Source organism: Cibotium barometz, chromosome 11 (assembly GCF_041138505.1).
Source record: "Cibotium barometz isolate CiBa-2024 chromosome 11, ASM4113850v1, whole genome shotgun sequence".
Taxonomy (NCBI): domain Eukaryota; kingdom Viridiplantae; phylum Streptophyta; class Polypodiopsida; order Cyatheales; family Cibotiaceae; genus Cibotium; species Cibotium barometz.
The window spans coordinates 13,291,650-13,309,324 of NC_141056.1; the positions used below are offsets into that span (position 1 = coordinate 13,291,650).

General features: G+C 44.3%; 1 protein-coding gene across 2 annotated transcripts; it reads left to right on the top strand.

Annotated features, from left to right (window-relative positions):
• The first annotated feature begins 2,534 nt into the window (after positions 1-2,534).
• On the top strand, positions 2,535-17,675 carry EMB1211 (MORN (Membrane Occupation and Recognition Nexus) repeat-containing protein). Of its 2 annotated transcripts, none has more exons than XM_086804809.1 (11): positions 2,535-3,342; positions 14,222-14,293; positions 14,388-14,477; positions 14,623-14,793; positions 14,960-15,050; positions 15,198-15,260; positions 15,422-15,488; positions 15,602-15,705; positions 15,797-15,923; positions 16,061-16,875; positions 16,988-17,675. In XM_086804809.1, the coding sequence occupies exons 1-11, from the start codon at positions 2,753-2,755 to the stop codon at positions 17,396-17,398; spliced, it is 2,601 nt and encodes an 866-aa protein (XP_086660935.1). In that variant the 5' UTR covers positions 2,535-2,752; the 3' UTR covers positions 17,399-17,675. The 2 variants fall into 2 exon arrangements, with proteins under 2 accessions (XP_086660935.1, XP_086660936.1); XM_086804810.1 differs by having other exon boundaries at positions 2,566-3,342; positions 16,998-17,675.

Genomic DNA, 17,675 nt, shown 5'->3' on the forward strand with positions numbered 1-17,675 from the left:
TTATCCTCAGCAGCCAACATGCGGAATACATCATTGTTGTCAGCCATGGCCAATGACTGTACTACTAGATGTAAATGCTGTCTGTAAGAGGTAAACTTGTATAAAATCGACCTGTGCTATGTAGCACAGCCCAAAACAGACGAATGGGCACCTGTCCTGCAGATTTTAATCTTGACAGAAAATCTGCACAGTAGGACGATTTTGCCTGCGCAGTACTTGGAATGCAAAAACGGAGGGCGAAATGACTTCAGATCAAAATTCTGAAACGAACAAGCCCTACGGGCTTGCCCACGGCATATACTAGCCTGCAGACGCTCGTGAAACCTCGTCGCAATCGGAGGAGATGAAGCGGCAGGTGCCGGTGATGCTGCCCGGGAGGAGGAAGCCTGCTCTGATACCAATTGTTGGAATTAGGGTTGCAGGAATGCACACACAACTTCAAGAAGATGAGGAAGCTTGAGCACAACACAGTAGTGTATTATGAGTGCCAAAACAGAAAGATAACAAGCCCTAGAAGATAATGGGCGTATATACAATGCACGGGGGAAAAAACCTCCTAGTGAGGGAAAAAGTGCCCCGGCGGTCCTAAGTGTGTTCACACACATCACTACTATAATATGGTAACAATTATGACGTTTTAACTGTTGTCTTTGTGGGTAAAAACCTAGCCATCTTTGTTAATCTGTCCACGACTACCCAAATGGCATCGTGACCTCTGCTGGTACGTGGAAGTCTCGTAAATCCATGGAAATACTTTCCCACTTTCGAGACAGAATATCCAAAGGATGTAATAACCTAGCAAATTTAAGGCGCTCTGCCTTATTAATCTGACACTGATGACATTTGACCACATATTTCTGAACAAAATCCTTCATTTTTAGCCAATAAGTTCTTCTAACCAAAGCCAAGGTACGTTGTACGCTCCGATGTCTAGTTTTTGCATTCAAGGAGATTGCGTTTAGCTATAAATTTTACTCGATTTTTTGGTTCACTTGAAAATAGTTGCTAATGGTTTTCCTCGCCTTGTGTTATTTCTACAAGGGTGACAAATGTGCTCTTTTTTGTAAGGCCCCCTTTATGAGGACTGTTCCCAATTTAGACACTAGGGACGGTGGCCAAGTGTGGCTAGAAGATGGCTTATGTAGACTTAGCACTTTGCCAAGTAGGATGCATGCTTGTGTGGGCTATGTGATTGTATTAGTGAGTGCTAGGCAGTAAATCGAGGACATACTGTTATCAGGTTGTGGGTCAATTTAAGGGTCCAAACGAATGATATGGTCAGTTGATCATTTAGAACTAGGTTGTGGGTTGGCCGATGTGGTTGCCCTATATCCATCCTGACCCTGGATACTATATATAGACTAGTTTGGTGGCTAAGCTTAGTTCATCATCGAGCTCATTGTATTCAAGCACTCTTATAAGCAAGACATCCTCTATCCAGAGGTGTTTAGTTCACCATCAAAGCTCCTTACTTGGAGCACATGGGTGGGAGGACACCATCATCAACTTTTGCAAGCAATAATTTTGTTTACTCTCCACTTCTTTCTCCAATTTAGTGCTTTGTATTGTGTTGATCCTGCTTCTGTAATTTTGTATTCTTACATATATAACTTGCCAAATGGGAAGAAACAAGTGGAGTATAATTGTAAACCACTAATGAAGAGGGCCCCAAGTAAAAGAGTCACTTTCTCTTTGGAAAGAGCTTCGTAGACAAAGCCTACTCCATGAATTTAGATTAGGGTCTAGGATGGTGAAACAAGTGGAATTAGAGGGTTAGGACTAGGATCCATGGTTTAAATGCACAAAAATTTACCAATTGCATCTCTACTTGGTGAGAGTAAGTAGCGAGGAAATGCAGAGGCCCCTTAGACCTTGTTCAAGCCCCACCACAGTAGTGTAGTAAATTAGAAATTAAGCCTATGTTTTTGCCACCTTTTTGATACTTTCACTTATTTTACCTCTAGCTATGATGATAACTTATCTTAAATTAACCATGCCACTTTATAAATTGAGTTGTGGCATTTACATGGTTGGAAAGTTTAGTTTCTAATTTAAAATGTATACAACCTTACCTTATCTAATCATATTTTCTTTAGCCATTGTGGGATGATTTGTGTGATTTTATCACATGGATAAAATTATATCATATCATATTCTTAATCATCCGTACCATCAAAATCCCACTTTGCATCTAACCTGATCATTTCATGCACATATTTCTAAGTAGCTTTTTGTCCATAGAGAAGAGCTCCCAAATTTGTCATAGCAACAAGGCATAAAGGGATAAAAACCCACTTTTTGTGATGGGGTACGACCCCAAGGGGGTGTTTACATGGGAATGATGTTCACAAGAAACCTACAAACCATAAATACATATTCATTTGTAACTACTGATTTTATCTTTTAAATGTCTAAAGGTTGGTGTTTAAGTTATACTTTACCTAAAAAACTCATTAAAAAGGATGTAAGTTTTATGATTTTGTAGACGAGGATAAGGTTAAAGGAGGGTTAAAGTGACCAGGGTTAAGTGGTGAGGATAAGAGGTTAGGGTGAACTCCGGTCAATTAACCAGGGTTAGGACGAGCTTCATAAGCGCTCTGTGGAGCTTTGGCTTGTGCTAATGCCTACACCTGTCATGCAACGTCTCCTACGCTGTCTCTGTGTCTAGAAAAGCGAGATGATTGAGGAGATGGTGCATTGAGTAAGCTTCATACATTGGTGGAAGAAGGTGCGGAGCCCTAGCGCTGCAGCAATGGCAAACCCTAGCCCTAATAGCGTAGAAGCAGAAAAAGAGAACCTAGTCGACGAGGGGGAAGAAGAGTACGGCAGCGACGATGACTCAGATTACTCAGACGATTCTGACGATGAATATGAAGACGAGGAGGATGAGGGGATGACACAGGAGGAGAGGGAGGAGCTGGAGCGGGAGAGGGAGGAGAAGAGGGAAGAGAAGAGGCGGATGAAGGAGGAAGAGGAGGCGAAGAAGAAAGCCGAAGAGGAGGTAGTGGAAGAAGAGGATTTGTGGAACTTCCCTGTGGACCGCGAGCACTGGACAGAAGAGGACCTCGGTGAGCACTGGGAAGACTACTGGGGGGACACCAACGCCGTTGGATGGGACCCCGATCTCGTCTCCAGGGCCAGCTATGAGAAGTACGAGAAGCTGTGGAGTGAGGGCCAGCCCGGCCCTCCTGGTACCCCTTACTATGTGCCCTACCGCAAATTCTACCCCCAGATCCCTGATAACCACTATGACATCCAGACGCCTGAGGATGTCGTCGAAGAGCTCGAACGGATGGAGGAGTTCCTCGTCTGGGTCAGCTACATCTTCAAGGATGGCTCTACGTGGGTTTTTCCTTTCCCTGCCCGCCCTATGCTCATGGGGGTTTAATGATGGTACTTTGTGTTGAAGGCTTGTCACTACAGTGTTTAGATTTTAAGTTGTGTTTAAAAATGCTCATTAGTGCTTGAAGATGCTAATGTACGTCTAATGTTGCCCATTAGGGTTTTATGGATGCTTGTTACGGTTTTATGGATGCTATTAGGGTTTATGAATGCTCATTAAGGTTTTATGATTTTTCACTTACTGTTTTATGCATGCTATTAGTTAGGGTTTACGGATGCTCATTAGGATTTTATAAATTATCAGTTAAGGTTTAACGGATGCTATTGGGGTTTATGGATGCTCTGTAGGGTTCACATATGCTTATTAGGGTTCTGAATGCTCATTAGGTTTAACAGATGCTTATTAGGGTTTGTGGATGGTTGGAAGGATTTAAGCGTGCTTATAGTTCTGAGCATGTCCACGGAGGATGCAAATTCTGCCCTTTAGTTCACATTATTCTCTTAAGGGGCTAAAAATGCTCTTTAGGGTTCAGGATGCCCATCGGGGTCTGAAGATGTTCATGTGGGTCTGAGGATGCTTCTTCAGGGCTCGTTAGGGTCCAAGCATAAGCCCAAGTTGCTGACTGGAGTATTAGGGCCAAGGGAAGCTATTTAGGGGCCAAGGATGCTATTTAAGGTTTAAAAATGCTTATCAGGGTGTAAGAATGCTCATTTGGGTTAAGGAGATTTGAGGTTGCTGGTCATGGATGAGGAAATGCTGGTTGCAGATGTGCTTCCTGCTTCTTTTGATTGCTTTTTGAGGAGAGGTCTTTGCAGATTACTTCATGCTAAGTGAGGGGGCTGGGGCAGCTATTTATAGGGCTCCATGTAGACTGGTCGGCTTGCTTGGAACTGCACGATCTGCTATGCCCTCTAAGGGACTTGCCCACCAGCTTGTGTGGTGCTTTTTTGGCCTTGTGCCTGTCTGGCGTGCCGCCCGGCTAGCAGCCCATACCAGTGCCCACACAGCCGAACGCTGCTACTCTGTGGCTTGGTTCTGCAGGTACATTACATGGAAGATAACCAATTGCAATAAAACTTTCCTGCATGGGAGAGTTAGTCTTGTAAAAGTAACTTCCGTGTCGGGAAGGTTCTAGAGCCAAAGCTCTTTACGTAATCTTTTTTTTCCTTCGGTGCCATGACAGGGTATTTATGGGTTGTAGAGGAGCAGAAAAAGACAAACAATGATTTGATGGTCTCATACCCCTCATATTTTCAAGTTTTTGGAATGAACTAGCTTGAATGTTCATTGATCCACTTGAATTTTTCTTAGAATGATTTTGGACTTGCACAAAGGCGCATGCCTTGCCTTTGGTCTTACCAAAGCATTGTTTTTGAAAACCTTGCCATCATGGCAAGAACAAGGCTTTGTGCACAAGATATGCAAGTTGGATAGAGTGTATATGAGAACATGCTTGGAGAAAGTACAAGATATGTAGCGTGTGTGGGGGAGAGAGAGAGAGAGAGAGAGAGAGAGAGAGAGAGGGAGAATCACGTGCATCTTGAACTTGGATGCCACGTGGACATGGCTTTGGTGACAAGTGTTATAGCCAACATTCCAAAGATGGCTTTAACGGTTGAGCGTGGCCATTACTAGTTCGTGGTGATGCCATTTGGCCTCACCAAAGATTTGGCACAGAAGCATTATTGGGCTCTCCATTGTAACTAATCCCGGGTTCACACACGACTATTAATGCAATTAAACACTGAAATAAAGGCACGCACATGGGTTATCCACCTAAAACCACAGACACACTTAAGTACTAGACACCACCCTTAGACTAGAATGGACCAGCCTCCCCCTTGGAACTTATGTCATATTACCAAGGAGTATTTATTTGTTACAAGCTTTAGGGGTGCTTCGGATTCTAGACCTTTATGTTAGTGAGCATGAAGCAATCCACTTTTATCTTTATTCATAAGAGACGAAGCTGGAGAGAGAGAGAGAGAGAGAGAGAGAGAGAGAGTATGTAGAGTCGACACCAGATTGGGTCACTTAAGAGCCCCCTCGTGCAATCAGGAGTATTTTCTTTATTACTTTGGAGAACTTTTGTTACAATGCAGAAAACTTATTGAGATTGATTGACGAAGATTGCCAAACGCAAGGACTTTTGTCTTTAATCCGCTGAAGGTTGAATGCTGAAGCAAAGCTTTGGACTGCCTTGGGACTGAAGCTGTAACTTGGTTGAACATAATGCTAATCAAAACACTTAAATACACCAAGATTTAATGGACAACATGCGCAATACAAGAAGTAATTTGTTGAATTGACAAAAGACGGACAATGAGCCGGAACGGTTGGCCCCTCCCTCAAATAAAGTATATTGATCTTGGGAGAATCAAGTACATAATGCTAATCAATACACTTAAATACACCAAGATTTAATGGACAACATGCTCAATACAAGAAGTAATTTGTTGAATTGACAAAAGACGGACAATGAGCCGGAACGGTTGGCCCCTCCCTCAAATAAAGTATATTGATCTTGGGAGAATCAAGTACATAGTGTCATGGGCATTTCTGACCAGATTTCCATACCAATGCATATGGATACGGTATTGCAAACAGTGTGGTTGTTGGTGTAGACTTGTAACTCACACTACCCTCTCAAGTGTCCATGTTCCCTACCATTTGCTCTCTATTGTTTCACCAACACATGGTAGCAACAATCTGCAAGAGAGCATGTAAGACGAGAGAACACTACACAGGGTATGTGAACATGGAGTCTTGCTCCTCCCACTTCCACTTGCTTCCATATTTAAGCATCAAAGCTTACCAATGGCAAGTAGAGTCAATGACAGCGGAAGTCTTTGCGATGAAAGCGTTCGGAGTGTTGAAATCTTCAATCTTCTCGATCCTTCGTGACAAAAGTCTTCAAGAGGATGAATGGAGTCTTGGGAAAGCTTCCTCTATGGTTCAACTTGAGAAAGGAAGGCTGAAATTAGGGTTTTCAACAAAAAGACCAAAAATTACAGCAAAAATAAGAGTTGTTTTGTTGAATTTCAGTCATTGGGAGTGTGTGGGAGAGTGAACACCACTTGGAAACACTCTTGGAAGCTTGGAAAACACACTAGCAAGCTTGGATATGGAGTTGGGAAGGAGAAAGTGCAGAATATATAGCCAAAAAGGCCTCATGAAGGAGGCGCCTACTGGGAGAGAGAGAGAGAGAGAGAGAGAGAGAGAGAGAGAGAGAGAGAGATTGTCATGTGCACAGTGTGTATCTACGGTGTGCTACATGCACTCAAGACTAGCTTCGAGGTTGGGGAAGCTTGGAGCTAGGCAGGCTGATTGGTGAGCTGAGTTAGGGATAGACTAACGGGCGGGCACCTAAGTATGGACGGGCGGACGTCCAAGTGTGGACGCCCGATGACCGGCTAAGAGCCTATAAAAGGGTGGCCAAGGTTAGTCATTAGTTCATAGAGTCTCGTGTGTCTTTGTGAGAGCTCTATGGTCAGGAAGTTGGATCTAGCGCAGACGTGCACCTGCTTTATACAGCCGAGGCCGACAGCAGTCTCGAGGCCCGCGAGGGTAGGACGTCATGAGGTAGAGATTGGTCGGTACGTCCATCTAGTTAGCTCAACTCGTGGCTCGGTGGGGACAACCAAGACATGTGGGCTTACCCACGACTGTCAAGGTTGGGAGGTGAGTCAGGCCTGCACCCTCTTCACGTTTGTTTGGTTTGTTTGCAGGTTTCGAGTCTTGTATCAGGAGTGTTCTACGAGGAGATCTTATGGGGATGACCGGCCAGGAGCCTATAAAAGGGTGGCCAAGGTTAGTCATTAGTTCATAGAGTCTCGTGTGTCTTTGTGAGAGCTCTATGGTCAGGAGCTTGGATCTAGTGCAGACGTGCACATGCTTTATGCATTCGAGGCCGGCAGCAATCTCGAGGCTCGTGAGGGTAGCTTCGTGGCGGTATGGGACGTCACGAGGTAGAGATTGGTTGGTACGTCCATCTAGTTAGCTCACCTCGTGGCTCGGTGGGGATAGCCAAGACATGTGGGCTTGCCCACGGTTGTCAAGGTTGGGAGGTGAGTCAGGCATGCATCCCTTCACGTTTGTTTGGTTTGTTTGCAGGTCTCGAGTCTTGTACTAGGAGCGTTCTACGAGGAGATCCTATGGGGATTTGACAGAGATGATGAGATGTCCACTCTAGGTGTCAGGTAGAGAGGACAAGTGACCTGTGGTGTAAGTTGGAATGGACACATGGCTGGTTGCTCCCTTTGTACAAAGGGGATAAGGTTTGGGCGGTGGGCATTGGGTTTTGTCCACCTCGGGACATCAATGTGTGCGAACACAGGGTTGGTCATAATTTATAAGTGAGTTTTGGTCGCCCAAAACTTAATGAAGTGTATACACACTCACTTATAAATTAATGCTTATTCCTAAGGCTAGGTTTATGATCACTACTTGCCACATGTCATGTGTCACATAACCATGTCAGCTGATAGTTTCACACGCAAGGTTCACAGGCGGGTGTTTCCTTATCCGGAACTACAGGCAAGCATGAAAAGAACATGCAAATTCAATTGCAAGCAAGCACATAAAGATGCTATGCAATGTAGCACTGGTATGGACAATCCCCGTTCATGAGACTACCAAAATAGACGTGCTCTAGGCCAGTACATGAGGTACTAGACCCAATGGAACACCAATCCTCCAGGCATTTGCGGGCATGTACACATAGTAGCCCTGGTGAGTGAGGTCTCATGGAAGGGGAAACCCTAACGAGCATGTTTGGTTTCATGGAAGTCTCATTGCCCTGGTGAACCATATGGACATGTGAAGCATGTTTGGATTGGGCATGCGTATGGATCATAGGAGTGGTGCTCTTATGTAGTCCAATGGCATGGCAAGATATTTTGTGGCTATGTATTCTACTTATTTTCTTTTTGCATGTACTTAAAGCTATTTATGGATATTTGGGACATAGTTGACTCTAGTGTCTGTGTCTGGTTAATATTAGAGTTGTTGACTTGGCTTATGAATTTATGGATACTTGGGCATAGTTGGCTCTTATGCCTGTGTCTGGTTATTATCAAAGTTCTTGACTCGGGATATGGATAAAGTTTCTTTCTTGATACGTTTGGCTCATGTGCTCGTATCTGACTTCAAATTGTGGATCTGGATTTATGGCTTTAATGCAGGGACTATGGAATATTATAAATTGGCAGTACATATGCTTTATTTGAAGGATATTTTTAAGTGGTATCAGGATTATATAGTTGTAGACATCTGCTTTATAAGACGGAGGGGATGTCACCATTTGGTCCCTTCACCAGTCTTGACTGTGAACGGGTATTTTACATAGAAGAAAGTTGGAGCATTTACTGGCAAAGTTTGGCCTGAAAGACGGCTACAGTACATGAGTAGCATGGGATTTTATTCATCAAAGTGACTTATAAGGTTTATAAGTTAGTGTGTTCACACATTATTAAAATTGGACTGGACATATCATTATTTTGGGCATGGACAGGTGGACAGAAGGAGGTGCCTAGAGCAAACTTGGGCTACAAACCTGGGAAAAGCATAAAGTTGATATTTTTGGGCAAGTTGAGCTATTTTGGGTAGAAAGGGAAAGCATAGCTATTATAGAGCTGGTCGACTCTATTAAAGCAATGTAGGAGGCTGTTTTCATCATCATGCACTTACAACTTTTCTGGCCGACTCCAGCTCTCCTCTCTCTTTCAGTTTTAGCCATACATCACCTCTCTCACATTTGGCCGTACATCTGCTGTTTGTTGGTCGTACAGATATGGCCGCATAGCAGTAGATCTCTCTCTATCTCATTTGGCTGTACAGCAGCAGAGCTCTCTCTCTCTCTCTCTCTCTCTCTCTCTCTCTCTCTCTCGGCCTTGTTATGGGCAGAAATGGGGCTGTTTCTGAATCTGTTTCGAAGGAATCCGGGACAGTTTTGAGAGCTCTACTGGGGGTGATCTGAGGCTCTGTTTTGATGCTGTTTTGGCATGGAGTTTCGGGGCTGTTTTTGGCTCCGTACCGGGCTGTTTTATGGACTGTTTATGAGCTGATTCATGGGGCTGTTTTGAGACAGTTTTCAGATGGCTTTGGGTGCTGTGTTTTTATCTTGGCACCGGATAGATATATGGGCAAGAGATATGTTGATGCTTTCTGGAAAATCTAGTGCTGTATGCACCCGCACCTTGGTTTCTTGTAAAAGAACTTCTATATGAATAAAGAAGTTCCTAGGGGGGCCGGCTGTTCCAGCCTAGTGCAGTGTTTTTATATTGTTTATGGTTCTTTCGCTGTGTTTTCATGCTCTGTTTGGTATTTGAAGTGTTGGTTGCTACAATTACTACAAAACACCAGTTTGTGGATCTGTCGCGATCTATCAGTAACAATAAATGTCAATGGTTGACCATGTGCCACAAATTGAAACAAGTTCTCGAAAGGAAGAACTGTAAACGGAAGGACAACTTATAAGTGAGTACACATTGAGCAGGACTTATTTAATACACGTGGCGGCCAAAAATTGGGCACTGGACAATATTTGGGCCTTCTTCAAGTAGGCGCCCCTCCTTTTGGACCTAAAAAGCACACGAGTGAGCTATTTCTGGTGGGAAGCCTCTATTATTGAGAAAAACTCTAGATTGGAGGGGGGGCGCATGTTTTTTAGTGGTGCATGAGGGCTGGTCGGCTGGTTTTCAGCTTGTTGGCAAGCTTCTACAGCCATCCATCGTGACTGAAGTTCATTGGATGCATGGGAGAAGCTGGTCGACTCTTTTTGTGTGTCTTCTACTACTAGTCGGCTGGTTTTTACAGCCTGAACAGAGGCTGGACAGGGGATAAAAACAAAGAGGAGAAGCTGGTCGGGATGATCTGGACAAGTTTCCTTCCTACCTAGAGCTTGTAGGTTTGTGTGCTGTTGCTGGTCGCATCTTTCTGTGGCTGCTGAGGGCTGGTTGACTGCTGTAAACAGCCTTCCATGGCTGGTCGACTTGCCCTGTGAGCCAGACAGGAGGAAAGTGAAGACACAAGGTTGTTCCGGGCTGATGTGGGAGTGCTATGGGCTGTCCATAGTTGTCCTGCATGTGCTTGATGCCGGAAGTGCCTTTAATGCTGAGGATTATCAACAAAATTCTGCATATGTATTTGTTTTGCTTTCATATTGTAGTGGAAGAGACAGGTGCTAGCCAGTGGAGAATCCGTGGGCACCCGTGAAGTTGTATTTGGAAGCAGACTCATTTTTGGTAATCTAACCATAAGGGGGGGGGGTCAGCCCATCTTCTGACTCCTAGTGTGGTGTACTGTGGAGATTTGTCATCTCTTTTTGTCTGGCTTTCTTATATGTATTTTCAGTTTTCATAATTGATAAGATTTTCCGTGTACAATTGTCCTTCCGTTTACAAGAACTCCAAACGAGACTAGTGATCATAGCTCAGTCCAGGGATTATACAACATTTGTGAACACAAAGAAGAACAACCTTGACCAGCGTCCCAGTCAAAGCATCTCTCTAAACCGAGAAAATTTTGGAAGCCAAAACTTGCTTCCAAAAACTTATGCGCATAGCGCAAATTCTTGAATAACCATGATTCAATAGTCTTGGTATAAGAATAGGCGGGTATACTTGGAATAGCGTGAATATATTTACACACTCCTGCTATGGACATAAGCTAGAGGGCCATCAAAACCTTAAGGATTGTAAGGCTGAAAAGGTACATATTGGGTATTGTTGCATAACTGTCTTGTCATGCAATCTGACAATGAATCCCAATGGGTAAACTTAATCTAGATGCCCTCTATCAAATATCTGTGTAGCCACAATGTCAATGTGTGGTCAACTATTCCTGAATCTTGCATATGCAAATAAGTCTTGCCTATCAAAGACCAACAATGAAAACAATGGTCATTCCAATATCTGTAGGGTATTAGGTCTATGTCTTGCATGGTACAAGGCCATGATTAACTTGTGTGTGTGTGTGCCCGTGAAGTTCTTGGAGTAAAAACTCCCATGTGTACCCCAGAACAAACATGTATCCTTGCATAACACGGTACAACACTGTGCTTTTATTGTTAAACCCTATCTTGCATGTGAAAAACAAACACATACCTCATAACACGTTGGTCCAAAACTAAGATAGAATGAAGCACGTGCATCTGAAGCTCGCAAGTACACAAAGTCTCGTACACAACCTAGACATCTTGGAGAGAAAAGAATCTGAAGAGAGATCATAGAAAAACATGTCGCCATCACTTGCTGCTGTAGGGCAGCCCATTGATGATCGTACGCCTCTGTTTGGACAACCTACATGTGGCTGTCCGCAACCTTTGGCTGTGTGTGGTAGACCTCGGGTAACACAGATGGCTGTGGCATGTGCGGCTCTGTTAAATTGCCTTGCATCTACATGAGTGCGTGCACATGCCATATGTGGCTGCATGGGAAACAGCCCCAAAAACTTGGGCTTCCTCTCCCAAAGGGGTCCCCATTAGCAAGGTGCAGTCCCAATGTGGGCTGCCACAAGCCCCATCAAGCCCCGACAGTCCCTGCAACCGTCGACAGCCCTGGTTGACTCCAATAGCCTTTCACAAGTGCCGTCAATAGCCCTTCTCTTGTCCGTAGCCCAGGCGACCAGGTAAGGGACCCCCACATGCGCCATCGGCTTCGAGAAGGTAAGTGTTTTTTTTCATTAAAAAAAACTGCCCACTTGAAAAAAAAAAACTGAGCGCTTGCTTTATGAAAAAAATTCAACCTGCCCAAAAAAAAAAAACGGGTGCAGGGTCTTTGTACAGCCGACGCTCTCTCTCTCTTTCTCTATGTCACAGCAGCCCATGAGGGACGTGTTAGGGTGATATGAGAGCTCTCTGCTCATGTACCTAGATCAGATTTTATAGTTCTATATTTTTGTTATCTTTCTTTATTACTATTTTGTACCCAAGATGATGTACCTCATGGATATGATGTAACCTTTTGGTCTCATAGGTCATTTCGGCCTTTTGAAGACGTTAATACAACTTTCTTTCTTTCTTCTTTCTTTCTCTCTCTCTCTCTCTCTCTCTCTCTCTCTCTCTTGCCCAAAAGGCCAAGGGCGCAACAGCCCTGCACACACACGACATTGCAAAAACAGGAAAGATCTTACTTGTATCTTTCCTTGCGCGATCTCAGAGTCGCTTTGATACCATTGTCAAAACCCGAGATCTCTCTGAGAAGGAAACTTGCATCACAAGTCATGAAAAGCAAGACAAAGCAACAAACCCTAACCCTAGAAGGCAAAGTGGAAGACACATATCTGGGTGCAAGCATACTCGCCACCCAACCATGACAGTCGTCAGCGAGGCCCACAATCTTGGCCATCCCCACCGAGCCACGAGCTAGAGCGTCATGCTCTCGTGAGTGGTCTGCCATCGTCCTCATCCGGTGTCCACTACCACCCGGGGTTGTCCCCCAAGGACGACGACCTCCTGCGCGATGGTGCTCCTGCTCCACACGCTCTGCACTCCTGTGCTCCATCTGTCGGTGTGTGCCCAACTACTACCCCTCCCCCCAATAAATAGGGAAGGAACGCCCAAAAAGCACACACTATCAATAGCGGGCCAAAAAGCACATGTCCGCCCACAACATATCACACTCTAGCTCGTCATTATGCCTGCCCCTAGCATGCACATGACAGCAGCTTCTGGTCCAACTTTTGTAGACGACGAGACCAGCACACGGCAGAAAGAACTCTACATTTGGCCAGCCCAAGATTGTACGGCTAAAGAGGGAAAGTCCAAAAGCCGCCGGCCTTGTAATTGTGCGCATACAAGAGAGGGAGGGAGAGTCAATCAGCTGTAGTCGGCCTGAGAACTTGAGCGCTTATCTTTATAAAGAACAGCCCCCCCTCATGCCTTTTCCACGACTCAGCCCCCTCCTCTTAAGATGGAGTCGACCAGCTTAGAATAGGGCTCCTTTTTTTTTCCTTTTTGCCAAAAGTGGCCGTAGCTGTGTAAACTGCTTAAAATATTTGCTTTTTATGCATTTCCCAACTTGTTTCCCAAGCTTGGCATTAGGCACCTTCTTTTGCCCAGGGATCCATGCCCAGTTAATGATCTGTCCAGCCAAGCTTTAATAAAGTGGACACATTGACTTATAAATCATGTAAGTCACTTAAATGATTAAAATCCCTTAATGCTCATGCTGCGTGGCCATCTTTCAAGCCAATCCTTGCTAGTGAATGCTTCAGCTTCCTTTTGTGGAAAATCCCCATTCTCACCTTGGTTTTGTTTTGTGTGTGGTCTTGCCCCAAAACACTGATCAAAACTGGTGAAGGGACCAAATGGTGACATAATGCTTTTTCATTCAGGTAGTGATGGCAATAGAGAAATACACATTGAAAGCGAAGTGTGTAGGAATTTTACTGATGTTCTGTTCTCTGGTCTGGGCTGTTCGAGGACTTTACAAGAATTGCTCATTACCTAGGCGAGTGCTTTTGCGGCTAATCCTATAACCTGCTGCTTTTGAACCATTCTATGGAAGACCTAGCTGATAGGGTTGTCTGTGTAGAGTCTAAAAAAGCATAGGAGGAGAGGCTATTCTTATTTTGACAGGGATGAAGACATGTTTTTGCAAATAATATGTGAGATCCTTGTCTGGGATCATCTTGTTTGCTCTATTAGCTGTTTGAGTCTGTTTATTTGGGCTTGGAGCTAGAGCATTGTCCTTGCGCAGAATGGTTTTTGCAAGGATCATATACTTACAAAAGGGGGGTGGGACTATTCCCAATGTTGTGTGCTGCATATCTACAATCAGACATAACTGCTCAGTTTTGAAGGTTTGAGATAGGGAGGTGGAGGTTTTTTCTTTTTCAAAGAAACTAATTGTCTAAGATTCTGTAATTCTGTTGCAGTTTTGAAGGTACAGTGTGGGATGATCTTGCGCATGGAAAGGGTGTTTATACGACGGCAATGGAGCTTTGCCGGTAAATGGTAGTTTTTTTCATAATGGTATTGGTTGTCCTCTAGAAAAATTTGAGGTTTGCAAGTGCCCAAAGTTCCACTGTGACTTTTGTGCAGGTATGAAGGGGAGTGGTTCCAGAACATGATGCAAGGCCATGGGGTTCTAGAAGTGGATCTTCCTGTGGCGGAGCCTGTACCGGATTCCGAGTTTGTATCATGCTCCCTGAAAACTCCCACAACCCCTCACACATGATGTGTTTGGGAACATACTTGTTTTAGTCTTTAAGATTCTTCCTTGTGAAGCTATTTTTTTGTATGTTTTCTTTTACTTAGGTTGTCCTTGTGCATACAGAGCAGCAGTGCGGGCAAAGGAAAAGGGTGAGATTTTGAGGTCAGATTACATGAACCCCTTCGATCGTGAGTGGCTGAAGATGGATGCTGAAGAGTTGTTTGAGAAGCATGCTAATGCTTTCAAGTCTTTTGATGAGCGCCGAGGCTGGGTTGATGCGTATGGGGAGTCTCCGTATGTTTTTGGTGCTCTTGTTACCATCTATATAATTCAATGATTTGGAGAGAGAGAGAGGGAGGAAGAGAGGTGAGGGTGGAGGTAAAGGGGGGGCGGGTGGGGCGTAATGGATGCAAAGGGAGAAAGAGTTTTGTTCGTAATTTTTTTTGTTGTTTTTTTGCAGTGAGAAAGGGCACTATAAGTACGCGGGGCAGTGGAAGCATAGCCGCTTCCATGGGTGTGGAGTATATGAAATCAATGGTCGTCCTATTTGGGTAAATAACTACTCCGTGAAGTTGCTTAGATACTTATGAACGCTGTCTGTGGAATCTTGCCCAAGAGGCTGTGAGTTTGAACCCGACACCTCCATATTTTCTGGTCTGACAATAAGGGAACCAAGACTCTTGCTTTACATTTTACAGGGTAAATTCTATTTCGGAGAACTACTACCTGACCCCGAAGAGTGCACTGTGGAGATGTCGGGTGTAAGAATCTTGTTTCTTCTCTTGAACACTTGTTGAATACATGTGCATCTTGAGAGAGTACTACAAAATGTTGCTGTAAGGACTTCAAATGTCCTGGTTGGAATCTTTTCAAACCTGTGTCTGTTGTTGTGAAAAGCTAGAGTTTGTGGTCTTGTTTGCAGCTTCATTCTTCATTGGCGGAAGTGGCAGCTGCGAAGGCAAGAATGTTTGTTAACAAACCAGATGGAAGTACGTGTTATTGGTTAACATTTTAATTTCATGTATTTTTCAGTTGTGTGATTGACCCGCTTCCTAGTCCCTTACTGCTTCAATTATGTCTTCTTTGTGCTGCTTGTCCACAGTGGTACGAGAGGTCAAGGGCCCATATAGTGATCCCTCACACCCTTACATGTATGAGGAGGAGGATTTGTGGATGGCTCCTGGCTTTATTAATGCACACTACGAGGTGATGATTCTGCTAGTTGCCATATATATGCTTTGCTCCTAAGGTTTCTCTACACTGGAAAGACCGTCTTTTGCCATGTATATTGTTGCAGGTTCCTAAAGAGTGGAAACTTTATGTTGAAGATCTGGACAATGAGAGAGAGATGTGGTTGAACTCTTTTGTAAAGGCGCCTTTTGTAACCCCAATGCCACCAGAGTTAGAGTATTGGTGGTCACAAGGTAATTATTTGTTTGGTTCTTAGAACCTAGGTACACGATATGCTCTGTGGCTCTCACTCCCTCACTCCCCACTATGTTCTCCTTCCTTGAAACCCTCAGTTGATTTAGTGGGCTTTTGTTTCTGTTGTTTGATTTAGAGGACGAATTCGTGCTTTTGGGGAACACACCCTCAGTAATGCTTGATCTCAACCCAGAGAATGTGGAAAGGGCCAGAGAGGAGCTTCAAGGAGAAGCGCTCCTCCATGTTCCCACTGGGCGGATCATCAATTGGGCACATGATGATGAAGGGAAGCTTCGCTTTTTCTACCAGCCTATAACTAAAGATGGTGAGGTTAAGCCGGAAGCTGTCATACCATTACCACTTGGCTTTGATGACTATCTGAAAGATGACACTGCTGTGAGTGCAAAAGCCGGTACTAAAAAGAAGAATTTTTTCCAAAGGGTTAAGGAAGCATGGGTTAAAACCAGTGAAGAGTATCAGCAGGATCGTGAGAAGAGGAAAGAGGAGCTTGAGAATCAGTGGAAACAGGATGATCAGATTGCTGAATTCCGACGGAAGTTGAGAAGAGCGGAAAGGAACCTAGCTTTTCAGATAGAAGAAGAAAAGCTTCTTGCAAGCTTACGCGAAAAGGATAGCAAAACTGCTGCTGATGAGGACGCTGTTAATCTAGAGCAGTCAGACGAGGCTTCTCAAGGGCAGCCAGAAGAGGATGGTGAGGCCAGGAGTCTTGGAGTGGCTTCTCAGGAGAACAAAGAGGATGCAGAAAAGACTACTGAGGAACCCAAAGAGGATGAGCCAGATGATGAAGATGATAAGAAGCCAAGGAGTTTTGGGAAGGTGGCAATGGTTGGCATTGGAGGTGAGGCGGGCCTTGGGGACAGTAAACACAAGCCCAAAGAGCAGGGTTCTGTTTTTCCTACAGCTTTTGCATCTCTAAGCTTGGGACCTAAGGTAAGCCTCCAAATATCTTTCAGCTTTCTATTCTTCTTTGGAGAGAGAGAGAGAGAGAGAGAGAGAGAGAGAGAGAGAGAGACTTACCCTGTTTATGGTGATGTTGTGAAAGATGGTTTTAGATGAAGTACTCAGGTCACGCTTTGGTCAAGTGATAGTTGATTTGCTTCCAAAGTGTCCGTATAGGCCCTGCCATATGAAGAATGATGCCCAATCGGATCCTATTAGCCAGGAAGGAAAGTTCAGTTTTCAACATGTGAAGTGTTCTTACATCCCTGAGCACCTCAGGTTGACAGCCTCTTGTGCAAGTCGGAAACCTGCTGCCAAAGGTGGGCAGGTGGAATTTTACAAAAAGCCTCGAGGCATCAAGTGCAGAAAGTATGTGAAAAAACACACCAGGGCATCATGCCACCAACGCAATCCACCTTGCATTTGGTCAAACCCGGAATTCGGCTTTCTTTCTATGGCAGTCCCTATAGAGCAATTATTTGAGTCCACTGAACAAAGTTACTGTTTTGATTGAATCCATCAATTTTGAGTGTTTCTAGAAGTTTATCAGAGTGATGGAAGTAAGGCCTTTCACAAAGGAAGGGTAGCTCCCTGCTTTGGAAGCTATCACGGCTTGTTCAGCAGTTGTGTAACGGAGTCGTAATTATTCTTGAAGGGAAAAATTTATGGAGCCACTCTCTTTAACAAGGGGCTTCTTTAATTGGTGAAACGTTCTGTTATTTAATAAGCAAAACATTTTGTGAAGTGGAACCAATCGGCAGCCCGAAATAATGAGGACCTCGAGTTTGATC